Source organism: Corythoichthys intestinalis, chromosome 12 (genome assembly GCF_030265065.1).
Source record: "Corythoichthys intestinalis isolate RoL2023-P3 chromosome 12, ASM3026506v1, whole genome shotgun sequence".
NCBI lineage: Eukaryota > Metazoa > Chordata > Actinopteri > Syngnathiformes > Syngnathidae > Corythoichthys > Corythoichthys intestinalis.
This window is the reverse complement of record NC_080406.1, coordinates 22,947,105-22,969,876: the sequence shown is the minus strand read 5'-3', so window position 1 is coordinate 22,969,876 and position 22,772 is coordinate 22,947,105. Positions and strand designations below refer to the sequence as shown.

General features: G+C 39.8%; 1 protein-coding gene across 3 annotated transcripts in view; it reads right to left on the bottom strand.

The window, feature by feature from the left end:
* The window catches only part of ttc21b (tetratricopeptide repeat domain 21B), a 26,866-nt gene extending 4,156 nt beyond the window's left edge, over positions 1-22,710 (bottom strand). For 2 of the 3 annotated variants that reach the window (XR_009066269.1, XR_009066268.1), the window contains exons 1-29: positions 22,565-22,710; positions 19,433-19,562; positions 19,213-19,323; positions 18,963-19,129; positions 18,751-18,873; positions 18,446-18,603; positions 18,291-18,375; positions 18,106-18,204; positions 17,829-18,021; positions 16,976-17,073; positions 16,653-16,853; positions 16,439-16,568; positions 16,198-16,355; positions 14,297-14,518; positions 13,993-14,231; positions 12,786-12,858; positions 12,579-12,689; positions 12,372-12,510; positions 7,885-7,991; positions 7,531-7,719; positions 7,263-7,373; positions 7,094-7,175; positions 3,932-4,082; positions 3,690-3,851; positions 3,361-3,556; positions 2,888-3,112; positions 2,678-2,798; positions 2,532-2,599; positions 2,344-2,443 (exon numbers count right to left, since the gene is read on the bottom strand). Coding sequence is in view for 1 of the 3 variants with exons in the window: in XM_057851775.1 (XP_057707758.1) it covers positions 2,366-2,443; positions 2,532-2,599; positions 2,678-2,798; positions 2,888-3,112; positions 3,361-3,556; positions 3,690-3,851; positions 3,932-4,082; positions 7,094-7,175; positions 7,263-7,373; positions 7,531-7,719; positions 7,885-7,991; positions 12,372-12,510; positions 12,579-12,689; positions 12,786-12,858; positions 13,993-14,231; positions 14,297-14,518; positions 16,198-16,355; positions 16,439-16,568; positions 16,653-16,853; positions 16,976-17,073; positions 17,829-18,021; positions 18,106-18,204; positions 18,291-18,375; positions 18,446-18,603; positions 18,751-18,873; positions 18,963-19,129; positions 19,213-19,323; positions 19,433-19,562; positions 22,565-22,588 (3,951 nt within the window). In the remaining 2 variants the exon portion in view is untranslated. Of the gene's footprint in view, positions 1-573; positions 2,444-2,531; positions 2,600-2,677; positions 2,799-2,887; positions 3,113-3,360; positions 3,557-3,689; positions 3,852-3,931; positions 4,083-7,093; positions 7,176-7,262; positions 7,374-7,530; positions 7,720-7,884; positions 7,992-12,371; positions 12,511-12,578; positions 12,690-12,785; positions 12,859-13,992; positions 14,232-14,296; positions 14,519-16,197; positions 16,356-16,438; positions 16,569-16,652; positions 16,854-16,975; positions 17,074-17,828; positions 18,022-18,105; positions 18,205-18,290; positions 18,376-18,445; positions 18,604-18,750; positions 18,874-18,962; positions 19,130-19,212; positions 19,324-19,432; positions 19,563-22,564 lie in introns of those variants that run through there. The other variant, XM_057851775.1, reaches the window with a different exon arrangement.
* Positions 22,711-22,772: the final 62 nt, after the last annotated feature.

The window sequence follows — 22,772 nt, the reverse complement described above, 5'->3', positions numbered from 1 at the left end:
TGCATTAGTATCACCACACAATGGGGGTGAAATAACTGGCCCTTTTTTTCTATGGTGAGAATCATGTTTCGGTGCTCCATTGACTATGGCTTTTTGTGGTGGTTGTGCACGACCGTAACTCCAGTTGAATCTACTCATTCATTGTTGATTTAACTGATTGAGATGGTTTCTGAAATATTCAAAAATTAGACCAATTTAAATCATTTCAAAACTTTAACAATTTATTAGGGCTGTCAAAATTATCGCGTTAACGCGCGGTAATTAATTTTTTAAATTAATCACGGTAAAATATTTGACGCAATTAACGCACATGTCCCGCTCAGACAGTATTCTGCCTTTTGGTAAGTTTTACAGCAAGGCTTTTTGTGCTGTCTAACAGCGAACTCTTGTGGTCGCTTTGCGACATGGTTTATTGTTTTCTTGCCAGTTCAATATGGCTGCACGACGTCTCGGGCTAATGCCTACGTTGTAATGTTGTGCTTATATGATCCTTGGACAAGATTTGTCCGTAAGTATGGTTGTTGTAAAGAATGTACATATTATGTTAGTAAGCGAAATGTTATATTTTTTGTATGAGACGCTTTTTTTTTTTTTTTATGTTTAGTGAACCTGTATAGTGTGCTAAGCTAACGTTGTTGCTAATGCAATGCTTGTGTACTTTTTTTTTTGTACTTTTATGACGGTCTAAAGAGGACAATGGTTTGAGGCCATTTTATTTATAAATCAGATGAAAAAGGTAGAAGTCTGATTATTAAGGCGTCGTTCACTAGCTGTCTAGCTTTGGAAAAAGTAGACGCTTCGGAGTGAGGACAGCATAGACAGATTTAAATGACAGTAGAGTGAAATGCCCTCTACAGTCCTTATGTGCCGTATGTTGAATGTATATATCCATCTTGTGTCTTATCTTTCCATTCCAACAATTTATTTTACAGAATATATATATAATTTATAGAAAAATATGCCATATTTTATAGATGGTTTGAATTGCGATTAATTACGATTAATTAATTTTTAAGCTGTAATTAACTCGATTAAAAATTTTAATCGTTTGACAGCCCTACTATTTATGTGACTGAGAGAGTACACACCTGGAAATGAACTCTTTTTCCCACATGCCTGACATATTTTGTTCAGGTCCAATGAAACCAGTGAACTCTACTCTATAGTGCGATTGCGTTGGACCTGATTTTCTTCAGTTGGGGCCACATTGTTTTTTATTTATTTATTTATTTAACCTGTCCTGTTCAGGTGCTTGAACAGAGAATGGAAATCTTAGTGTTCGACTGGTTTGAACAGTTTAAATGTATCACATGTGAGTATGACTTACTCCCATTGTGATCATTCAACATGCCTTGTTTATTAGTAGAAAGCAGCAAACAGGAAGGCGTGAATGGGGGACAAAGAATAAAATAAGGAGAGAGAGACAGAAAAAGTACAGACAACAACAAGAAATACATTGAACGCCTACACTAACTATGAATATGTTGGTGCTATCGTTGGCCAGTTACAGTGGGGAGAACAAGTTTTTGATACACTGCCAATGGGAAAACCCATTGGCAGTGTATGAAATACTTGTTCTCCCCACTGTATATTTCCAGTTAACACCATGTGCGGGGCCTGATGACCAAGGAAAAAAGAAGAGGGGGAGTCAGAAAGATAAGTATTTGGAAGGGATAGAGTGTACACAAATCAGCTATGTGAGGTGTAGATCACAGTATCTGTGTGCATCCCTTGTAAGTCTTAGTATGCTGGTATCCTATTCAATGCTATCTGATCACTAATCCTGACACCGAGTTTTACTACTTGAGTGTGTCTAATTACACCTAGTCATGCATGAATCCCATCAGACATGTGACAGTCCTGCAGACGATTGGAAATGACGGCGGGAGCTGCCCCAGGGCTGCTGCACTTCCCCAGCCCATCGTGGGGGGGGTTTGGACGAGCCAGCGCAGCCCACCTTTCGCGGCACACTGCGGGACCCCCAGCGGCCTGCCAGGGCAGGGCAGGATACCCACCCGGAGCAGGCAATACCCAGCCGACCCATCGGCACCCAGTCAGCGACCCGCGCTGGAGTGCAGGGAGGACGCCCAGGCAGAAAACAGGTGGGAAGGTGGAAGCAGGAGACTGCCGAGAAGTGCCGATGGGCGACGCGGTATTGGTTGGGGCCGCATTGAAAAACTAAATTCTAAAAAGATTTATTTTGGTGTCATTTTTTAATCTAAAAATAATGACATTTGATCAGGTGCGTCTATTTAAGCTCCAGTGTGAATTGTGTGGACTAATTTCAAGAAAATATTGACAAAACCTTGAATCAAAGTGTTTGTGTTCATATCATTTCTGCACCATTTAACGGGAAGACAAGATCTTATGGTCTTAGAGCAGCCCGAGCTTTATCCAAAATGTCTTTTCTCATCTTTGGGTAATTTGGATGAGCAGCAAGTACCTGTAAGAGTAAAAAAAAATACATAAAAAGGATGATTACAAATATCACGGAAGATTTTCCAATTGTAAGCATTGATTATCTCACGCACCTTGTGGCAAACATCGATGGCGTCAAAATGCCGCTTTGCTTTTAAGTAGTTGAATGCCAGCTTGTATCCTGAAATATAGACATTTTAAATGAAATACAATCATCTGAATTTGAGTTCTTTCTCAGACATGATTATGATTATTATACCAATTGTTGGGTTGGACTGATTTCCATATTTCCAGGCAAGTTCATAGTTGAATGCTGCATCTCTGAATGCCTGCTCTTTTTCCATTATGAAGCCCCGATACTCATAAGCTTTACAGCATGACTGCAGAGAAAATGTTGAGTAAAATCTTTGATAACATACATTCTTGGTGAAAGAAATTCCTGCATACAAAGCTAAAGCTGTGTGCCGACCTTGTTATGGTTGAGGCATCTCTTCAAAAGGTCATCTGCTAAGTCGTACTTCCCCGAATGTATGTAGATATCCGCCAGAAGCAGCCAACTCTTCTCAAACTCGTCAGCATCGACGATATTCCACGCCATCTTAGCAATACGTTTCAGTTGGTTCCTGGCTCGGGGAGTTTGTTTCAGCATCATGTATGCAGTGGCCATGGCTAACAGTGCTGGCACGTGGTCTTTCTAAATTCAAACACAACATCCTGGTCAAACAGGATCAGAGAACCCTCCTCCCCTGCTTTTGTGTTTAACGAGTTTGAAACTGTCCAGTCTACAAAAGCAATGTAACTTTTCTGAAAGCAGGCACTTTGTCGGTTTTTACCTGCCCTTGTAAGATAAGGGGAGGTGAAATAATGCCTTGCAACAGCTGCGATGTATATTTACACTAGGAAGAATGCATTCACTCAAGCATACCATTGTGAATGACTCACCTCATTGGTTGCAAACTCAGTGAAAACAGCAAGAGCTTTTTCTATATTGGCTTTCTGTTTAGTGGCCAGCAAGCAGTAGTTCTCCAAGATACGAAGCTGTACATGTCCACTGGGGGTCTGCGGCTTTATCTCCTTTACAAGCCTTTCAGCTGTTCTCACTGCAACTTGCTCAGTCTCCTGCTTTTCTGTAGAGTTCCTGCACAGATTATGTTGGCATTTTAACAGTCTCAGTTGATAAACATCTTAAGGATATACAGTACAGCAGCTAATTAGTGCCTTGAAATAATAGTGACTAGACTTTTTTCATGCTTTGGTGCTTTTCCACTTACCCAATTTCACCATCTAAATTCTCAAACAATTCTCCTCCCATAGTGTCACTGTCAGGATTCAGGTAGATTTCAATCATGTTATAAATTGCGTTTTGACCCCAATCATTGTCTTTCCGTGCCTGGTTGAAGTGGCGCAGAGCAGCATTAGGTTCTCCTGTGTACCTGAACACAAATTGAATTGCAATGTGTATCATACAGTACAAAGCAGATGATAGCACAATAGCATGAAACAACTGACTCACCAAAGATAAAGTCCTTTGCAGTAGTTAAATCCAGGGTCAAACTTAGCTCGAGAAGAATGTTTTTCTGCCCTATCAAAAAACTTGGGCACGTCTTCCAACTTTCCCGCCCTCCTCAACAAGTCAATGAGACGCGACAGAGTTGGGTAGTTGTCTGACATGTACAAAGAAGAATATATGAGAAGTTGACATGATTATGCTTGATTTGCTTTTCCAATCATTCATTTATCAATCTGTAGTTACCACATATATACTGTAGACCTGGGGTGTCAAAACTACAGCCCGCGAGCCAACGGCTGGCCACTTTTTATTGGCCTTCAGCAAATTAAGAAAATATCATTAAATATGGCCCACACAAGAAGATTAATTAAATTCAGCCTACATTAGACTACCGTAATTTTTGGACTATAAGCCACTACTTTTTTTCCTCATTTTGAATCCTGTGGCTTATAGTCCAGTGCATCGTATTTATTGATTTATTTGGGGTAATAGGTAACATTTTATTTGAAGGCAGCATCGTAAGACTACCGTGAGACCGTCATAATTACAACATGACACTATCATGGGCATTACTAAATGCTTATAACAGATGTCATTAAGAGCTATACAGCAAATTATGTCACTAACTCCTTTTATGTCCAATTTGGATCTTTTACATCCATTCAAAAGTAAGATATTTCCTGAATGACACTAAATGACATCTGTTATAAGGATTCAATAATGCTCATGACAGTGTCATGTCATAATTATAATTGTCTTATGGCACCACTGTCAATTAAAGTGTTACCAAGTATGATAACTAGCAACTAATGAAACAACAGGAAAAGTAACTGAAGAAATAATTAGCACAGAACATGAATTTCGTCAGCAGCGGCGCAATGCATGCTAGGCAGCATGTTGGACGACAACAGTGTTGACAGCAGGTGGCAGCAGAGGTTGACTGTGTCCCATCATGGAGCAGTGATGGCCAAATGAACCTTCTTGAAGCAATGAAGCTTTGCAGTACTGGTGCACGATAATTATTTGGCTGATAATAGGAATTATGACGTCATCCCAATAAATCCAATAACATTATTAATAGGACCGATAATATGTACTGTGCTGGCTTTACAGTTTACACACGAGTATGGGAAATCAGTTGACCATTTGCGGGGCATTGCTGCCACCTGCTGGTCAGAATAATTCGCTGCATCTATTTTTTGTTACAGTAGCTTGGTTCATTCACTTACACATTGCGGTGTCTAGCGGTAGCATTGACAATCGTGAATGCTTTCTGTTACGTTTCCGCCTCAGAAATATATGTCTGTAAGTATTTTATGTTTACTATAACATATGGATGTGCAATATATGTTTACTTCTGTGGTGAAGGGTCATGTGTACAGAACTTCATAAGTTGTTGTGTTATAGAAACCAGCCAATGCTTTAGTAGCTTAAGCTAGAGTGCTATGCTATACATATAATAGTTGTGTATATAGGTGTATTGTGCAGTTTGTTAAATATATAGAGTATTGAATATGTTTATTTTTCTGTTGTACTTTCACAATATTAAGACGAGTGTCTTCCCATAAAAGCAAGAAAAGACCAAGCCTTGTGGTTTATGGAAGTGCATTCATTCTGAGCAGTCTGTCGGGCAGTGCAGAAGTGAAACGCACTGTTTTGTTCATGTCATTATGAAAAATCTGGTGAGATCAAAGGCAAATCTATGTTGAATCCACCACTATTTTTTTAAACCTCCAGGTGTTCGAAAACTCAGGTTATACTTTTAAAAAATTATATATTATTGGTTATCGATATCGGTTTCAAAAAATGGATATTGTGCACCCCTACTTTGCAGCCAATTGGTTTAAAGCTTCATGGTGTTTCATTTGGTTTTATGATGCCGCTGTCAAATAAAGTGTTACCGGTTCATATATTTTGGCGTAAATATCCCATAATACAGTGAGGACAGCTGCGGCTTACAGTCCAGACTGGCTTATCTATGAACAAATGCTGTTTTTGTGTCAAATTTGGTGGAGGGCGGTTTATAGTCAGGTGCGCCTTATAGTCCGAATATTACAGTAGACGGAGCTAGTCAGTTACGGGCCTCTTCATAGGCTCAGATGTCAAAACCTGACAACATGTTGAAATCAATGTAGGAAACTGTCGAATTTCAGTATTGTCGCCTTTAATTCATTCACTGCAATTGAGTTACAGATATCAAATCAATTGCAACTGGGAAGCCTGGCATTGAGTGAGTGCGAAACTAAGCATCGATTGTAAAATCCCAAGTAACGACGTCAGGATTTCATTTTTGTTTCCTAAAGATTTATTTCAAACACAACTCGGCAACTGCTTGTAAAAGCCAAGCGTGCCCTCCCTTTACTCTCTCTCCCAGTGTTGCGTTCAATTGGGTTCACGAAAAAAAACAGTGATCAAAAAACACAGTTCCCGACCCCTGGACTAGAAGTGGTAATTTCGAAATTTCCCTTCAGCGAGTAATGAGTTTCCGGTTCAGAGGTAACCTGTGCAGGCTATGACGTAACACGTAACAAATGAAAGTAAAAGGATTACAAGTTGGCCCTTGCAGCCTTTGAGTCTTGTGAAAGTGGCCCTCAGAGAAAAAGATTTGGACACCACTGCTGCAGACAGAACTGTACACAACAACAGTCTTAGCCAAACATTTTAGTATTTTAAGCCATTGTTAGTACATGTGCCTCAAATCCTGGCTTAGACCATCTGTGTGTCATTTACTTGTTTCACTTGTACTATTATACTCCAGTTTCCTCCCACATCGCCCCAAAATAAACATGCATGGGGGGTAATTAAAGACTGGAAATGGTCCATTGGCGAGCGTGTGAGTGGTCTTTTGTCTATATGTGCTCTCTGATTGTCTGCCGACTAGTGCAAATGGATGGTTTCAGCAATGTTAAGACTCTATATTTGTAACGTATACACTATATACGTATATAGTAAAGAACAATGTCACTAAGTACAGGGCTCCACTAAGCCAAAATGACAAACAGAATGGTGGTAAGGCTGCAGCTATTGAACATTTTATAGAATTGATTATTTTACTATTAACAGTATGGCATCACACCACTTTTTCACCATGTCAAAATAAAGGTTGTGCACAGTCCCGACCACAAATACAAAGTAATAAATAGCTAAAATGACTGCGTTTCGCACCTGGTTTACGCTCCAACAGTTGTTGATAGCGGAAAACAGCCTGCTCATAGTCTTGTCTCCTGAACATGAGGTCAGCCATCATCTAAATGCAAACACATGTTGAAAATGACTTGTAATAATGTGTTCCTATAGCAAAATGTCAAATTATGCAGCGAAAGACTAAACACACCAGAGTTGCATCTTCATTAAATTGGTCGTTCTTCAAGATTATACTGCATTGTTCCTGGCATGAATCAACCTCATCTATTGTGAGGAAAATCTGTGCCAACTCCAGCATCACCTAGAAATAGTAAGTTTTATCAATCCCTCTGTCCAAATTTTGTATTCAAAAATGAGGGTTACTACATGTAGGAGTGAGATTCAAAAAGATGCTCAGGCTGGTCAACCACAGCTGCAACAGGGGAGGACATAGGACGTTTTGATTCAGTAGTACAGACCTTGTGATCCGTCTCACAGTAAACAAGAGCTTCTTTGTAGAATTTGATTGCTCTCTCGTAGCCCCTCTGCCTTGTGTAGTGTTGAGCTATCTCAGCGCAGATCTTGGCAGCGAGCTGCTTCTGCATGGGGATGGCATCAGGCTCCTCCAGTTCCACCCGTTTTAACACCTTGGATTGTACATCGCGGGCCTATCGACAACACATCAATTAATCACAATAAAAACAAACAACGACAAGACTAAATATTTTACCCATTTTTATTGTATAGCTGCTCAAAGATGTTGTCATAAACCTTTGGTGCAACATGTAAAATATAATATCTGAAGAGAGAACTGTACAATTAGAACTACATACCCTTTGCAAGGATGTTAAGGCTTCGTCTGTTTTGTCAACCTTGTTTTGGACCTTTGCCAACAGCATTAAATAGCGGCAGTCATCTGAGAGGGCTGTCAGTTCATTTGCTTTGTTGGGAGATAGAAGAGTTGTAAACAACAACCATTAAGTCTATCAGTACTTAAATAGTAAAACATTGAATTGTTAGCTGTTGTTAGCTAAGCTTAGTAGTTGAGCTCAAACCCTCAGGTAACATTCTAAAAATGTCCATTTGTTTCTGGGCCGGGAAAAATAAAACAAAAATCCATGCAAAACATCCCAACAAATTTGTTGAGAACGAGCAGGCAGAATTTATTTATTTATTTTTGTTTCATGTGTAAAGCAACTGACATACAATGGAGCAGATGACAAGCGTACAAAGATTTTTATACAGTGGTGCCCATACTTACGAACGTAATTTTCAGGTTACGACACGCCTCAATGAGAAAATATTGCCTCTCGTTAAAGGGTATGTAGTGGCAAAGGGGGTGTGAGACATCAATAGAACCGTTATGTGCCAAGATAACAAATATTGATAAAGTTGACAAAAAAATCAATCACATTAATGAGCAATTATCGAAAATAGATCGAAAATGACGAACATTTCCGAAAGTGTTCCGGAAACAGCCGAATGGGGCGGAGACGTCACGACAAGTGATTGACAGTCGAGGCGGAGACAGGTGCCATTGTTTTTTAACGACGAGAGAGTAGCGTTGGTGTTTGTTTGATGAAAACATCACAAAAATGGTTCAAAACTGCTGTGCTATGTGGTGTACAAATAGTAATTTATCGGAATATAGTATCCATGAGTTCCTGAACGCGAAAAAAAAAGCTGGACTACACAGAAAATGGGTAAAGTTCGTCCGTGCAAAGAGGGCTAATTTTCTAGACACAGCCTCCGGCACGCTTTTCTATGGTGCGCATTTTCCACCTGAAAGCTTCTCGAACTATGGACAAGATAAATCGGGTTTTGCTAAAAGATTGCTGCTCAAAGGAGATGCGGTGCCGACCATACAGGCGCACCCACCTAAATGTCCCGAGATATCAAGAAAGAGGACGATGACTGGTAAAGGAGGCTAAAGCTAAGCAAAGGAGGGGAGCAGCCAAGCTCGAAATGGCCAGAGTGAGTACTCTTTTATAATAAAAAAATGTCACGCATTGGATACAGGACTGGACACATGTATAAATTATCGTTCGTAAAATATATAGAACAAATCCTCTGATCCCATTCATATTTGTGTCTGTTGGCAGAGCGAAAAGCTATGATAGCGCAATAAATGATAATTATTCTATGCATTCCTTTATTTTGCAGTCACGGTGTATCAGCTTCACAAAAAGAAATGCAAAACAAATCATTGGTGTTTCCCACACGATCTGCTGCCAATGTTTCATCAGTGTCATTGCTCCCCTCAATGACCGTTTCATTACGCTGCATTGGCGTTCATTTGGGCTCAAATTGGTAACCTAAAACACCGATTAAAGCTTCGTAACTCTCCTCGTCACCATTAGATGAACATTCGTTACGTCCTTCTACGTCGGATTCGTCGCTGAAACTAGAAACGAAATTGTCTGCCATCATCGCCGCCATTCAGTATTAAAGCACTGAGCCTTTTTCTTGTTGAAGAAACACCCCTCACTGTCAATTCTGAATTCTCTTTTATTGACAACGAGGGGTGCTTCTTCATGAGGGAACCTGGAATATGTGCAGGACGAACACAATGCATCAGCATAAACAGCTCAAAACACCCCTAATTCTCCCCTCACTAGAAGGAATTATATTGATGCAGACAGGCGCTGCCCCCCTAGTGGCCGGTGGCACTCTCTTCACTTGTCGTGACGCACACAATCTGCCAGATCTCGGGCGCCGGTCATTTTAGCTTGACAATCGAGCCAAATTTCTCTCATTTTCTTGTGTGTAATTACACGAAGTGGCATGATATGAATACAAAAGGCATGCGTTTATGGATAAATGATGGAATATTAAAATTTTCCCAGGGCACTACATACCCTTTAAGAAAGAAATTTCAGGTTACGAGAGGCCAATATACTATACAGTACTGTAAAAGATACGTATGTACTTCCTGCTTTTAAATGACGAGCCACAAGATACTGCTGCCCTATTGGTCATAATCTTTTTCAATCATGCTTCAGTAATGTGATTCTGCTCTCCTATTGGCCTATTGTCGATGACGTTTCAATTTGGGTGTCAAAATATGATGATGTGCACAGGCGGACAGTGTTGTCGTTATAGCGGGTCGTAGGCCTGCAGAATATATTGTTTGAATTTCGCCATCACAATAGTCCTATTGCAGCATGTGTTATCATTATTTTTTTTTTTTTTAACACGTTAACTTTTGATTTGCTTCATAAAAGCAGCAAGTGTGCAGAGTCATGGCCTCCTGCATCCCTTTCATATATTGCAGTCTTCATCATTCACAGATAAACCTCCTTAACCTTGATTAAACGGTATTACATGAATACAATCATATATCACGGTTTTGCATTTTTTTTGCACCTTCAGTCCATAAATAAATAAATAAATAAATACAACTAAAGTAAATTGAACCACCTCAAATCTATAACGCAACAATAGAAAATACAGAAACTAAGATACAATTTTTAGAATGCAGAATGATAAATTGTTAAAGAATATAACATTTTAATAATACAAGGATAAATTGGAAAAACAACTCATGAAACTCATGAAAAAACAATCTAATAAAACACTGAATGCAACACACTAATTCTATAAACAGTGAGTCAACTAGTCTTCCCAAACAGAGCTATTCAAGTCATCTGGTGAAAATTCTTCTAGTTTTAAGATCGCAATATAAATCGCAATTCGAGGTGGGAATCTTTGGGCACCTAACGATTCGATTACGATTCAGAGGCTACGATTCGATTATAAATCGATTATTGATGCACCCCCCCTCCCAACAGCTATTAGCTGCTTTTAATGTTTCATACATTAGTGACAAAAATTGTACAAACATCGTCTCAGGCTTAAATAAACGACTATTTCAGTATGAAGTTAACAGTTCAAAATGGTAAATAAAATACTCAAGTCCCTATTCTGTATCAGCAGTTTGAAACTACATTCAAATAATTTTAAGTTTTAAAACTCTCATGATTTAAAGATAGATTGAAGTCAGGATTTTGCCGATTTAGGAGTATTTTAAATAAAAAGTTAATTAGGTTCGCTTGGAAGGTTCGCTACAACAGCCTTCCAGGGAAGTCTACTGCTTTAAGATGGCGGCTGTTTACTAACGCCGGCAAGTCTGTCATTTCGCATCTAGTTTTCTATACATGTGCTGCTAATGCCGCCGAGTCTGTCATTCGCATCTAGTTCTTTATACATGTGATATCTACTGTAGCATTATGTGGGCGCTGACTGTGTTTTAGTTCCGCTTTACTTGGCGTATTTCAATAATCGGAATTTGGATGTTTGTGAATCGTTCTCGAATCTTCCACGGCCGAATCGCGAGTAATCTGGGAATCGGAAATTTCGCACACCTCGCAATATATCGCAAATCCCCAAAAAGTTGCAATGTCAGTTTTTTCCAATATCGTTCAGCCCAAGCGGGTACACATCCTCGCCAAAAGACCACAATTCTCCTCGTGTTAATGTCTCACGAAGAGTTTTTTAAAGTCCACACACGGTTCATTACATTAGTAGCAGATTAGAGCATAGGTCTCCCCACGTTTTTGTGTCACGAAGAGTTAGATATGTGATCTTAAAAGAGGAGAGCCCCTTCAAATAGTGTGACTATCCTTTCCTGCAAAAGGAGTCAGTTTCATGACGATGGGGAGACTTCTCGTCCTCTGGATTAAGGAAAAAGAAATCGCTGGAGACACAATCACCGAGACGGTAGTTTGCCACAAAGCCAATGCAATTTTCGATCTGGTGAAAGACTAGGACATCGCCTCACTGGAAATGGAAGAATCCCCCCACCCCTTTTTTTTCCCCTTTGCATTTTGTTCTATTATCTACTGCATGACAGGCATTAAGGGTTAGGTTAGGTATTTGGAATTATCCAAATGTGTTTGTTTTATTCCTGTTTTACCCAGATTAGAAAAATTTTATGCAGCGTTTCAGTAGTGCTTGGAACGGATAAGGGAATTTAAACGGAGAACGCGTCTCTACTTACGGAATTTTCAGGTTAAGAGACTACTTCAAGAACTAATTAATGTCGTAAGTAAAGGTACCACAGTATATGCTCAATCGGTGAACCTTTAATGTCTTAAAGTCCTTTTTATATGAAAATAAATGTCTTTAACATTTGACCTGAACCCCTAGATGACTGGTGTTAGCAGTTCTGAAGAATTTGAATGATTAAAAGGTGCTTCACTCACAAGCTACTTTTATAAGCCATTAATATATATTAGATGTACTTTCCTATATTTCCTGCCGGTGGTTTGTGTGTTGTGATGTTGACACTGTTGGCTGCCTTGTGTAAAGAGAACTGCACCTGGTTCACAGGAGAGAGATTCAAGCAGAAGTCTCTCGCAGCGCTCATATTGCTTCATCTTCATCAGCAGCTCAGCCAGGTCGTAACGTAGGAAGCTCTGTTGCTCAGACTTCAGCGCAGCCTCGTAGTAATGTATTGCCTGTGTACAAAATCTCTGTGAAGTTTTTTGCAGAATTAATTATGCATATTTGTGCAAATAATACAAACCTTGGCATAATAATGAGTCTTGACCAAGGCTTTCCCAAACTTACTGGCAAGAGCGCCATCTTTGGGGGTTTTCTCCAGAGCGTGCTCATAGACTTCGATGGCCTTTTCCGGCTTAGGAAAAACATATTGAACAGTGTTAGGGCACTTAGAACTTTTTAAATGCAATCTTAAAATGTATAGTTCTCTATGATTACTTTTCAACGCTACCTCTAAAATGTGCATGTAAGCGTCCCCTAGTAAGATGTAAGTTTGAGAACCAGGTAGCTTGTCCATCATTTCCCTGGAGAACGGACCGAGATATTACATAGATGGCAACTTCATTACACAGATACAAATTACATTGATAACTGTTGGGAAACTTGCTCAGCTTTATACCGTATTTTCGGACTATAAGCCGCTACCTTTTTCCTTCATTTTGAATCCTGCGGCTTATAGTTCAGTGTGGTTTATTTGTTGATTTATTTGGGTTAATCTGCAACACATGCCTCCTAGCATGCACCGCAGCACTACAAATGTAAATAACAATCAAAATTCATGTTCTGTGCGAATTACTTATTCAGATACTGTTCCAGTTGTTTCATTAATTGCTTGTTATGGTATATGGTAACAATTTATTTGACAGCAGCATCATAAGACTGTCATAAGATGGTCATATTTATGACATGACACTATCATGGACATTACTGAATGCTTTTGACAGATGTCATTAAGTGTCATTCGGCAAATTAATTTACTAAAGCCATTTGTGTCCAGTTTGGATCTTTTACATCCATTTAAAAATGAGGTAATTTGCCGGACAACACTAAGTGACATCTGGTATAAGCATTCATTAATGTTCATGGCAGTGTCAGGTCATAGTTATGTTTATCTAATGACAGTTTTATGGCGCCACTATCAAATAAATTGTTACCAAATACCATAACTAGCAAATAATGAAACAGCTGGTACAGTGACAGAAAAAATAATTAGCACAGGATATGAATTTTGTCTGTTATTTACATCTGTAGCGCTGCACTGCATGCTAGGAGGCATGTTGGACAACAACAGTGTTGACAGTAGGTGGCAGAAGAGGTTGACTGTCTCCCCCAAGGGAGCAGTGATGGCCAAATGAAGCTTCTTGAGGCAGAAAAGCTTTGCAGCCAATTGGTTCAAAGCTTCATTGTGGTTCATTGTGTCTTATGGCAGTCATATGATGATGCTGTCAACTAAAGCATTAGCGGTTAATACATTTTGGTGTAAATACCCCACAATACACTGAGGACAGCTGTGGCTTATAGTCCAGTGTGGCTTATCTATGAACAAATGCCGTTTTCGTGTCGTATTTGGTGGGTGGCGGCTTGTAGTCGGGTGCGCCTTAAAGTGCGAAAATTACAGTAAGTTGTTCCATTACGATACAATTTACTCTAGGCCTCACCTATAACAGCTTACATACAGTCGCTTATCCTTTTTGTGATTCAGGTAGATGTCGGCCATTTTCTCCTTTGCTTGGATGTAGTAGAGCTGCTCAGGTGTGATGTTTCTGAGCATGCTCAGGGCCAACTCTGTGTCACCTCGTAACAAAGCCAGATCCGCATTGGCAATAGTGACACGGAGTTCTTCGGGCGTGCCCGAGAACTCATTAATGGCGTCCTGCATTACCTTGGCTGCTTCATGCTGTCACATTAAATTAGTATATAAGCCTACACAAAGAATAGTTTACAAATAGACAGTGTTTATACCTGTTCTCCATTGAGCCACAAGCCCTCAGCTAACTCCAAGAAGACAGAGACGCGGTCTGCAGAACTGACTTCGATCTTTTTGTTTTTGGACTTAGCTGATGCAGCCCTGCAGATCCCAGGAAGACTCATTGCCATTTGCAAAATCTGAATAGCCTCCGTCAGCTCACCCATTTTTTTCTTTGCCTGAGCTTTGATCAGAAGATACAAGGGATGCTCTCGAATCTGGAATGGAAAAGTAGCTTGTTAAGGAAAATGGTACTGGGTGCCATCGGTGTGAGGTAGCAAACAAAACACTTAGCAACATCCTTTTGCATCCAGTACTGTTTACACATACTATTGAAGCAGAGGAGCTAAGGATGTATACAGGCCGCTAAAAAAAAACACAACTGTGCCTCCCATCTCTGTGCCAAGATAGTTCATTAACCGATATAGTGCTGAATCCACAATAGAGGTAAAAGTCAAACATATCAAATTATAATTTGATATATTTAAATATGATATGATATATATTGACGATAACGAAAATATCACATTTTTTTCATGGCGAGGACGTCACGATGACGTGCTGAAAACGTGTCTTGTGAGACTAAAACATAACAAGATGGATGCTAGTTGTCATCTGACGACAGCAGAATGAGATGAAAATTCACCATAGATTCACAATTTGTGATATTTTCTTATTGTATGTGTAGTTAGAAGCATTTAGAAGTGTTTGGTCGTGTCATTCATGTGATGTGCTGGGCCCTCGCCCCACACACAGTCTTATTGAAAATTTGCTCAATAAACATTTACCAAATTGTCTGCCCAATATAAATTGCATGCAGACATTTTTTCGTCACCGTATGAGTTCAAGTACAGTACAGTATTTACAAATGAATGAACAACAGGAAGGCATCGGTCCAAAATAAGTAATATGCGAACAACATGAGTTTAAGAACAGTTTTATCTGAACAGTGAACAACACAAGTGCATCTTTCAGTTTGAGATACAAATAAGGCAAAAATGCTATACCATAGTTGTTTTCTACACCTCAGTAGTGCTATATTGTAGCATGATACGCTACAGAGATAAATAGTTTCGTGTAATTAGTGTGCAAATTTAAGAAAGAAAGAAAGAAAGAAAGAAAGAAAGAAAGAAAGAAAGAAAGAAAGAAAGAAAGAAAGAAAGAAAGAAAGAAAAGACTTCCTAGAGCGGGGGTCACCAACTCCAGTCCTCAAGGGCAGTGTGAAACATGTGTCAGGTGCTGTTTGTTAAGTTTTGTTTTCTTATCTTGGCTATGCCATGTTGCTTTAACCATTAAAGGTCTGTGCTGAGTGATCTACACAAACTAAACTAATTTGTAGTGTTAGCATAGCGTTCGCGTTAGCATAAGCATTTAGCCCGATGACTCGGTATGTTCTTAAACTCTTTGAAAACATTTTACATACAATTTGTGGCGTCCAGGTGAGTTTAATTAATAGCAAATAATGTGGTGTTTTCCTGCTGAGTGTGTATTATCATCATAAAAATGGTGATGTCCTTGTAGACTCTAAAGTTATGTGCTCCTCTGTTATGTTAATACGAAATTGTTGGAAACCTTTTATTTATTTATCTATTCATGGAAAACACAAACACAAAACGAAAACATTTTGAGAATTGTCGACTAAAAATAGACATAATTTGTCTTAGTTTTCGTTGACTAAAACTAGATGAAGACGAACACATTTTGAAATGACTAAAATATGACTAAGACTAATAAGTATTTTGTCCAAAAGACTAGGACAAAAATTAAAATGGCTGCCCAAAACAACACTGCGGAAGAAAATGGATGAATGGATGGATCAATTTGTCAACAACATCTAAATGGGAATCACTGTTGAAGTCACTGGGGAAAACAGTGACTATGATGACAATGCTGTTACCTCAAAGTTATGGCTCAGGCAGAGCTCCAGCGACTGGGAACAAAGAGTGAAGCTACCTCGCAATAAGTGTATCTGTGCCATGAGCAGATGCGAGTCCGTGTGAGAGGGACACTGTTCAAGGCAGTGATTTAAACTGCTCTGAGCCGCGTCCACATCACCTGAAGGAAAATAAACATATAGTAGTAAAGTAGTCAGTTCATGAAGATGCTAACACATTATATTTAATATGCAGATGCCTCACCAGACTGATATCTGACTTTGGCTTGGAGAAAGACCCCTTGAAGGAGACCTGGCACAATTTTGACTATTGTATCTAACAATGCAGCACAGTGCCTTAGCTGAGGAGCAGGAGACTGACCCTGAGTTGGAGGCTAAACGGCATCGGTCGAGAAGAGAATTTCATTTGAACACAACTTCGAGTGAAAACTTAAACCTTGGTTCTGACTAAGTGGTACCTTAGTGGGACACAGAGCAAGATACTCCTTGACAATCTGTAAGAGGAAGTCAGGGTTCAGCTTCTGAAAGTACTCCGCACCCAGAGGGAGACTCTGGAGAGTTGAGAAGTGGGTTTCCACAGCGTTGTTCAGGAGCTTGGTTACCTCTTCTTGGGGGTGGCACTTTTTAATTGCTACAAGTGCACGCAGGTAGAAGAGGTCCTAATGAGATGGAACAAAAATAATTTTGAATCAACAGAAGCTAAGCCGGAAACAGAAGCAGAAGTAGATGCCCTGTGTTGAAAGTTATTCAAAAGAGGCTTTGAGAGATATTTTAACAGTACCCCTGATTTTCCTACGGACTGCTGAATTTCTGTGAGAAATTCAAGTTGTTGATCTGCATCTTCAAGACGGCCCTCTATCAGCTGACAACGAATTATACCTGTGCAAGAAAATGATAACATATAGTGGATATCAAAGTGTACAAAACCCTGTTCAAATTCATTTTTGTTCAGTAAAAAAAATGAGACCGAGACAAAAAAAAAATCCGTACTTAAAGGGTGCTATAACTGCTTTTTCAAGAGGGTAAATAAAATGAACAGCTAGTACTAATGTATGTAGGATGCGACTGTGTTCAGAATTAACTAATCACATTCAAACTCAATAAATAAATAATAATAATAATAATAAAACACAAACGTTTAAAGTGTCTGTGATTAACTCCATATACATTTCTGTTGTTCTAGGATGTTTTCCTAGCTTTTTTTCCACTGAACCTGAAGGTTTTGTGCTTACAACATCTGTACTTCCAACTGTTCATAATTCCCTGATCGACAAGAAGAAATAAAGCTCTAAACCCACCACAAAGCTAGAATGGAGTTGTTTTAGTGATAAGCAGTGGTTTATTTGCGCCAAACGTACCATTTGTTGAACCTTGGTTACGGCAGACCATAAGACGTTTTCCCACACGCGTTTGATCGATTTCAACTATTTGCAAAACTTTAAAACCAAGGTTGAACAATTTGGCCATAAGTCTAAACAGTATTTTTGTCACATATGTAGCACTGCCCGACACCGTGAGTACACTGTACCTACAGTGAAGCATAATAGTGGCATTATCATGCTCTTGGGCCGGTACTTAATTAATTGGACACTATGTAGTTCACTATGATAGTATCTTTAGTTTGTGTAGCTTACCAGTAAGTGCAGGAAGGCTTGTTTCATCTAAAGTCATGGCTGTCTTGTACCATTTTATAGCCTCTTTAACTTTACCCTGAAGAATCATAAGGTAGCCCAACTCTGTGGCCAAATCAGAGTTCCCCTCTGTCCTGCAGTAGGCTTTTTCCACCATCTTGAACACCAGCTCCAGCACTTTCTCGTCTCGGCCACACTAGGAGGAATTATAAAAATAATTTAAAAATGTAAAATTCCACCCAAGAACAAATTAAAAGCTTAAACAAAATCTTTGTCTTACAACTCGGGTGATTGCTAGAGATAGTCTATAGGAAAGCTCGGGGTTGCGTGGTTCCAGCATATCCAGACTGCTGATGAGGTTGGAAAGATGTTTTGTTGACTGCCAAATGAGATAAACAACCATTAACAACAACTTGAAGAGCATGTTGATATCACATGGGTTGGAATTGTGTGAAGCTGCTGTACCTCTGCAATATCTCCATTTTTACATAAAGAATGCAGAGTTAGCGTCTGTAGTGCGTCCAGGTTATTTCTATCCATTTGTAATAGTCTGAAATGGGAAATTAAATTGAAGAGTTCTTTGACAAAAAACATGAGGCACAAAGCATCTACCTACTTACCTGAATGCTGCCTCTGTTGTTTGTTCCCAGTCTTGGAGATTTAAAAAAAGCTTCATCTTTTTAATAAGAGCAGGCAAGAACCCAGGGAAACTGGCAATGACTTTGTTTATCGCATCTAACGCACCAGAGTAGTTCTGTCGATATTCATAGTATTGGGCCTAAGATAGAGGAGAAATTTCTTTAACCACAATAATAACAGCAAAAGGATGTACAGGAATATAACATGTGATTAAAGCCAAGCAGCACAACAGTTTGAATGGTGGTTGACGACTGGAATTCAATAATAGAATGTCTATTATGCTCACCTTTCCCATCAGAGCAAAAGCATCAAGTCCATCTTTCAGCCCTTCATCAAAGTATTTTCCAGCCTTTCTGGCATATGCTTCTTTACCACATGTCACATCTATCCATCCTTTCAGGATTATGCCCTAGAGAACGAATTTGATGTGGTGGTTTCTCAGTCCACCCAACAGAATATGTTGCCTTCTCTAATGTAAAAACAGTACAGTGGTCCTACCTCTTTGGAACCATTGGAAAGTTTGATCATTCGCTCAGTGTATTCCCTTGCTTTATCATTTCGGCCTAATAGCCAGAGGAACATACCAGCATGATAAAGACTCTGGGCAGATGCACTTTTGCGATCCTCTTTGATTTTAGCTTCAAGTTCTTGAACAACGTCTCTGTCTGTAATGACAAAGAGACAAAAATTGAAATATTACCAAAACGGACACAGTTATGTCACGAATAAAAGGCCAGTGTCGTCTTACCCGGTTTTGTCTTTTTCTTCTCAGCATACACCAGCGCCATTAGCGTGCAGAGAGAAACATCTCCTACATCTTTTAAGGTCTCCAACTCTATTGTTGCTTCTTGAATTAAATCTAAGGTAAATTTTTAAAAATGTGGTTAATCCACAAGATAAATATGCATTTTAGGAATAGCTATCATGTATAAAAACGTGTATTTTTTATCTTATTGTTTGGAGTTTACCTTGCATTAAAGTGCCATATCCATGGTAGAAAGTGAGGACAGGGTCACCTCTGAACTTTATCAGAGCTGCTGCAGCAGCATTGACGGCATGGTTGAAATATTTTTCATTGCAATAATATCTGATTAAAGCCTGACAACGACAATGCCAGATAAGTAAAAAATTAGCAGTATAAATGAACAACATTCAAATACTTTGTTAATCAACATAAGTAGATTTTTGTACCTGTAGTTGTATATATTTTTTTTTTTCTGAAGGCTTTTTACTTCTACATATAAACAGATATATCTTAAGTTCACAATCACCACTTGAAACTCAGAAGGTGACAACATAAAAAGACAAACTAAAGAATTAACAGGAAAGTCATTTTTATTTTTCCTATTAAAGTAAATTCCAGCGTGAGTGTTTTCTTGTTAAGATTAGTGGGGTTTTTTTTGTTTTTTTTAAAAAACCTGTCCTGTTCAGCTGTTTGATACAGAGAATGGAAGTCTAAGTGCCCGGATTGTCTGAACAGTTTTAATGTTTCACATTGAGAGTCTGATATACTCCCATTGTGATCATTCAAAATACCTTTTTATTATGACAAAGCAGCGAACAGGAAGAGATTATTGGGGACAGAAGAAAAGCAACACAAGAGAAGAAAGAAAAGAAACACATACACAAACAACAACAAGAAATACATAGAACATCTAGACTAATTATTAATATGCTAGTGCCATCGTCAGCGAGATGTATTTCCGTTTTACACCATGTGGGGGCCAGTATTGGCCAGTGAAAGAGGGGGACGGGGGTGGGGGTGTCTATAAGCTAAGTGATTGAAAGAGAGTGTACTCAAATCGGTTCTGTGATCTAGAACCCAGTAATCATGTGAATCTCTTATGAATGTAAGCCCGTTGGCGACCAACCCTACGCCGCCCCATCGCCAATCCCGGCACCAGGACCCCCAACCCGAGCATACCCTACCGCATCCAGCAGCACGTGAGCCCCACTGGGCGCGCGACAGCCACGCAGACGGGCGGAGAAGCCGCGCAGGCGCCAACCCAGGGCCACGGCCCCCACCCAGCCAGCCCGGGGAGGGAGGGTGGGTGGGGGGTATTTGGGGGGTCAAGCGCAGCCCATCCCTCCTCCCGCTGCCCAGCAAAGGAGCCATCGTCCCCTCCCCCGTGGTCCCCTGGGCCACCCGCGCACCCATCAACCGGCCTTCAGGGATGGCAGGAGGGGACACACCACCAACCCCACATCTACCCCCACCCCCGCCCGCCCGCCCGGGCCACGAGCCACAGCCGCAGCCCCCCAAACAGCACGGCACGCCACGGGACCCCCAACGGCCCACCAAGCCCAAGGCAGGGCAGGGCCCCCCACCGGTGCAGGCAACACCCCGCTGATACACCGGTGCCCAGCCAGCGACCCGCAACGGAGCGCAGGGCGGATGTCCAGTCAGAGCAGGGGAAGACGGAGGCAGGAGAACGCCGAGGAACTGCCACGGGGCGATGCAAGGTCGGAGCCCCGACCCCCCCACCCCACTCCCGCGGCCGGCAGCCCAGGCGGAGGGGAGGCCACACCCCAGGAGCCACACCATAAGGAAAAAGTGTGGGACCAGCGTGTTTTTCTTTCCTTCTTTCCGTCTTTCTTTCTTTCTTACTTCAACTCGAGTAGAGAACAATTAAACAGTTCGTAGGGTCTATTTTTTCATTTATCATAATTTGCTAATTTATCGAGATGCTTCCCAATGCACCGGTTGTGAAATTATCCTCCGGAATGTAGACTGCAGCAAAACTGAGTCCATTGTTTTTTTTTTAACCTAAAAAAAGAAAATTAAAACTTCTCTGGCTTTAATACTTTTTAGCGTTTTTAGCGTGGATTCTAGTTGCTTTTACTTAAGTACAGACAGGAGTTCAAGCAAGGGCGTAGGTTTGCATATAGACGGTAGTGACATACCACTACCAACTTTTCAGGATGCTCAAATTGTCCCCACCAACTTTTAAGCAACATTATTTGCATTATATAATGAGTTCAGTTAAATACTTAATTTAGATCAGCTCCTCATATATTGTAAGGATAGAATTGACCCTACCATCATAATATTAAGTGAATTATTTTCCTAATGTTCACTTAAATTTACCTTTTCATTTGCTGAATGTGCCAGTCCATTTTCCCTTCTAATGCTCATGTGATTGGCTGATGACTTGCATTTATTTAAAATGTATTTCTTTATTTTCTACATTATTTTATTTAAAAAATATTTTATTTGCAGCCTAGACACACATTTTCCCGCAGATAATCATACATTAATCATAATCGAGGTAAAAGTTTGGCTGTGCTTGTGGACTAAAACAGTAGTGTTTTAACCGAAGGAAGGCTCCATTTTTTAAAATTTTTGTTATGCCCTGACTAAAAAGTTTTTCCAGTTGTATTTAACTTATTTAGACAAATGTTGAGTGGTATTAAGACAAATGTTTATTTTTTGCATTCATGGATAGAAGAGATTGTAAACAAGTATGTATTTATTGTGTATGTTAACATAATTTAAGTTATGTTCAATTTAAATTTGCTAACAAAATCCAGGAATTTATTCTGGCTGGAAGTCTTCGAAAATGTTTCTTTAGTAGTTTTTGAAAACAAAGGCTTGAATCGAATGGCGTATTACCTGAACCAATACACATGGTAGTTAGTATAAGTCAATACAGATTTATTTTGCATTGATCATTTATCCTATCAATTCATTAGGTTCATATTCGTGAGAAATATAGCCCTCACCCCTGTTTAATAATCTGTTTGGTCTTATTAATGTCCCGTCCCCAGCAAAAACTGTACATGCAGGTTATGCTGTTATATCGTCGGTTCCAATGTTGGGACCAACCCCACGCCCTTGAGTTCAAGTACTGTACTGTACTCAAGTACAGCGTGTGAATACTTTTCTTCAACTATGTCTAGCAGACGACACAAGCAAAAAGCAAAAAAAAAAACTTATCAACATGAACGTTACGTTGAACGTAAACACGTAACATGCTCGCTCTAAATTACCATTAATTAGGACACTAGTTTCTTAGGCACAGCCAACATTCATAATTTGATTAAGATTTACTACGTCCACGTGTAAATTAAAAAAAAAAAACAATACAACGTGCGCTCACCAACGCTGTCTCTTCTTTTTCCATTTTGGCCGAGGAAAACTAAGCATCTGAAACTATTCATCCATCTAGTGGCAGTATTTATGATAAACAATTACTGCATCATTACAATATGCCTGCGCCATATTGGCTTTTCTCTTCTCGCGTTGCCTTAGTAACGGCGCATTTTCTTCTTTGTTGTTTTTGGCGGTGGCAGGCGCAATACTGCCAC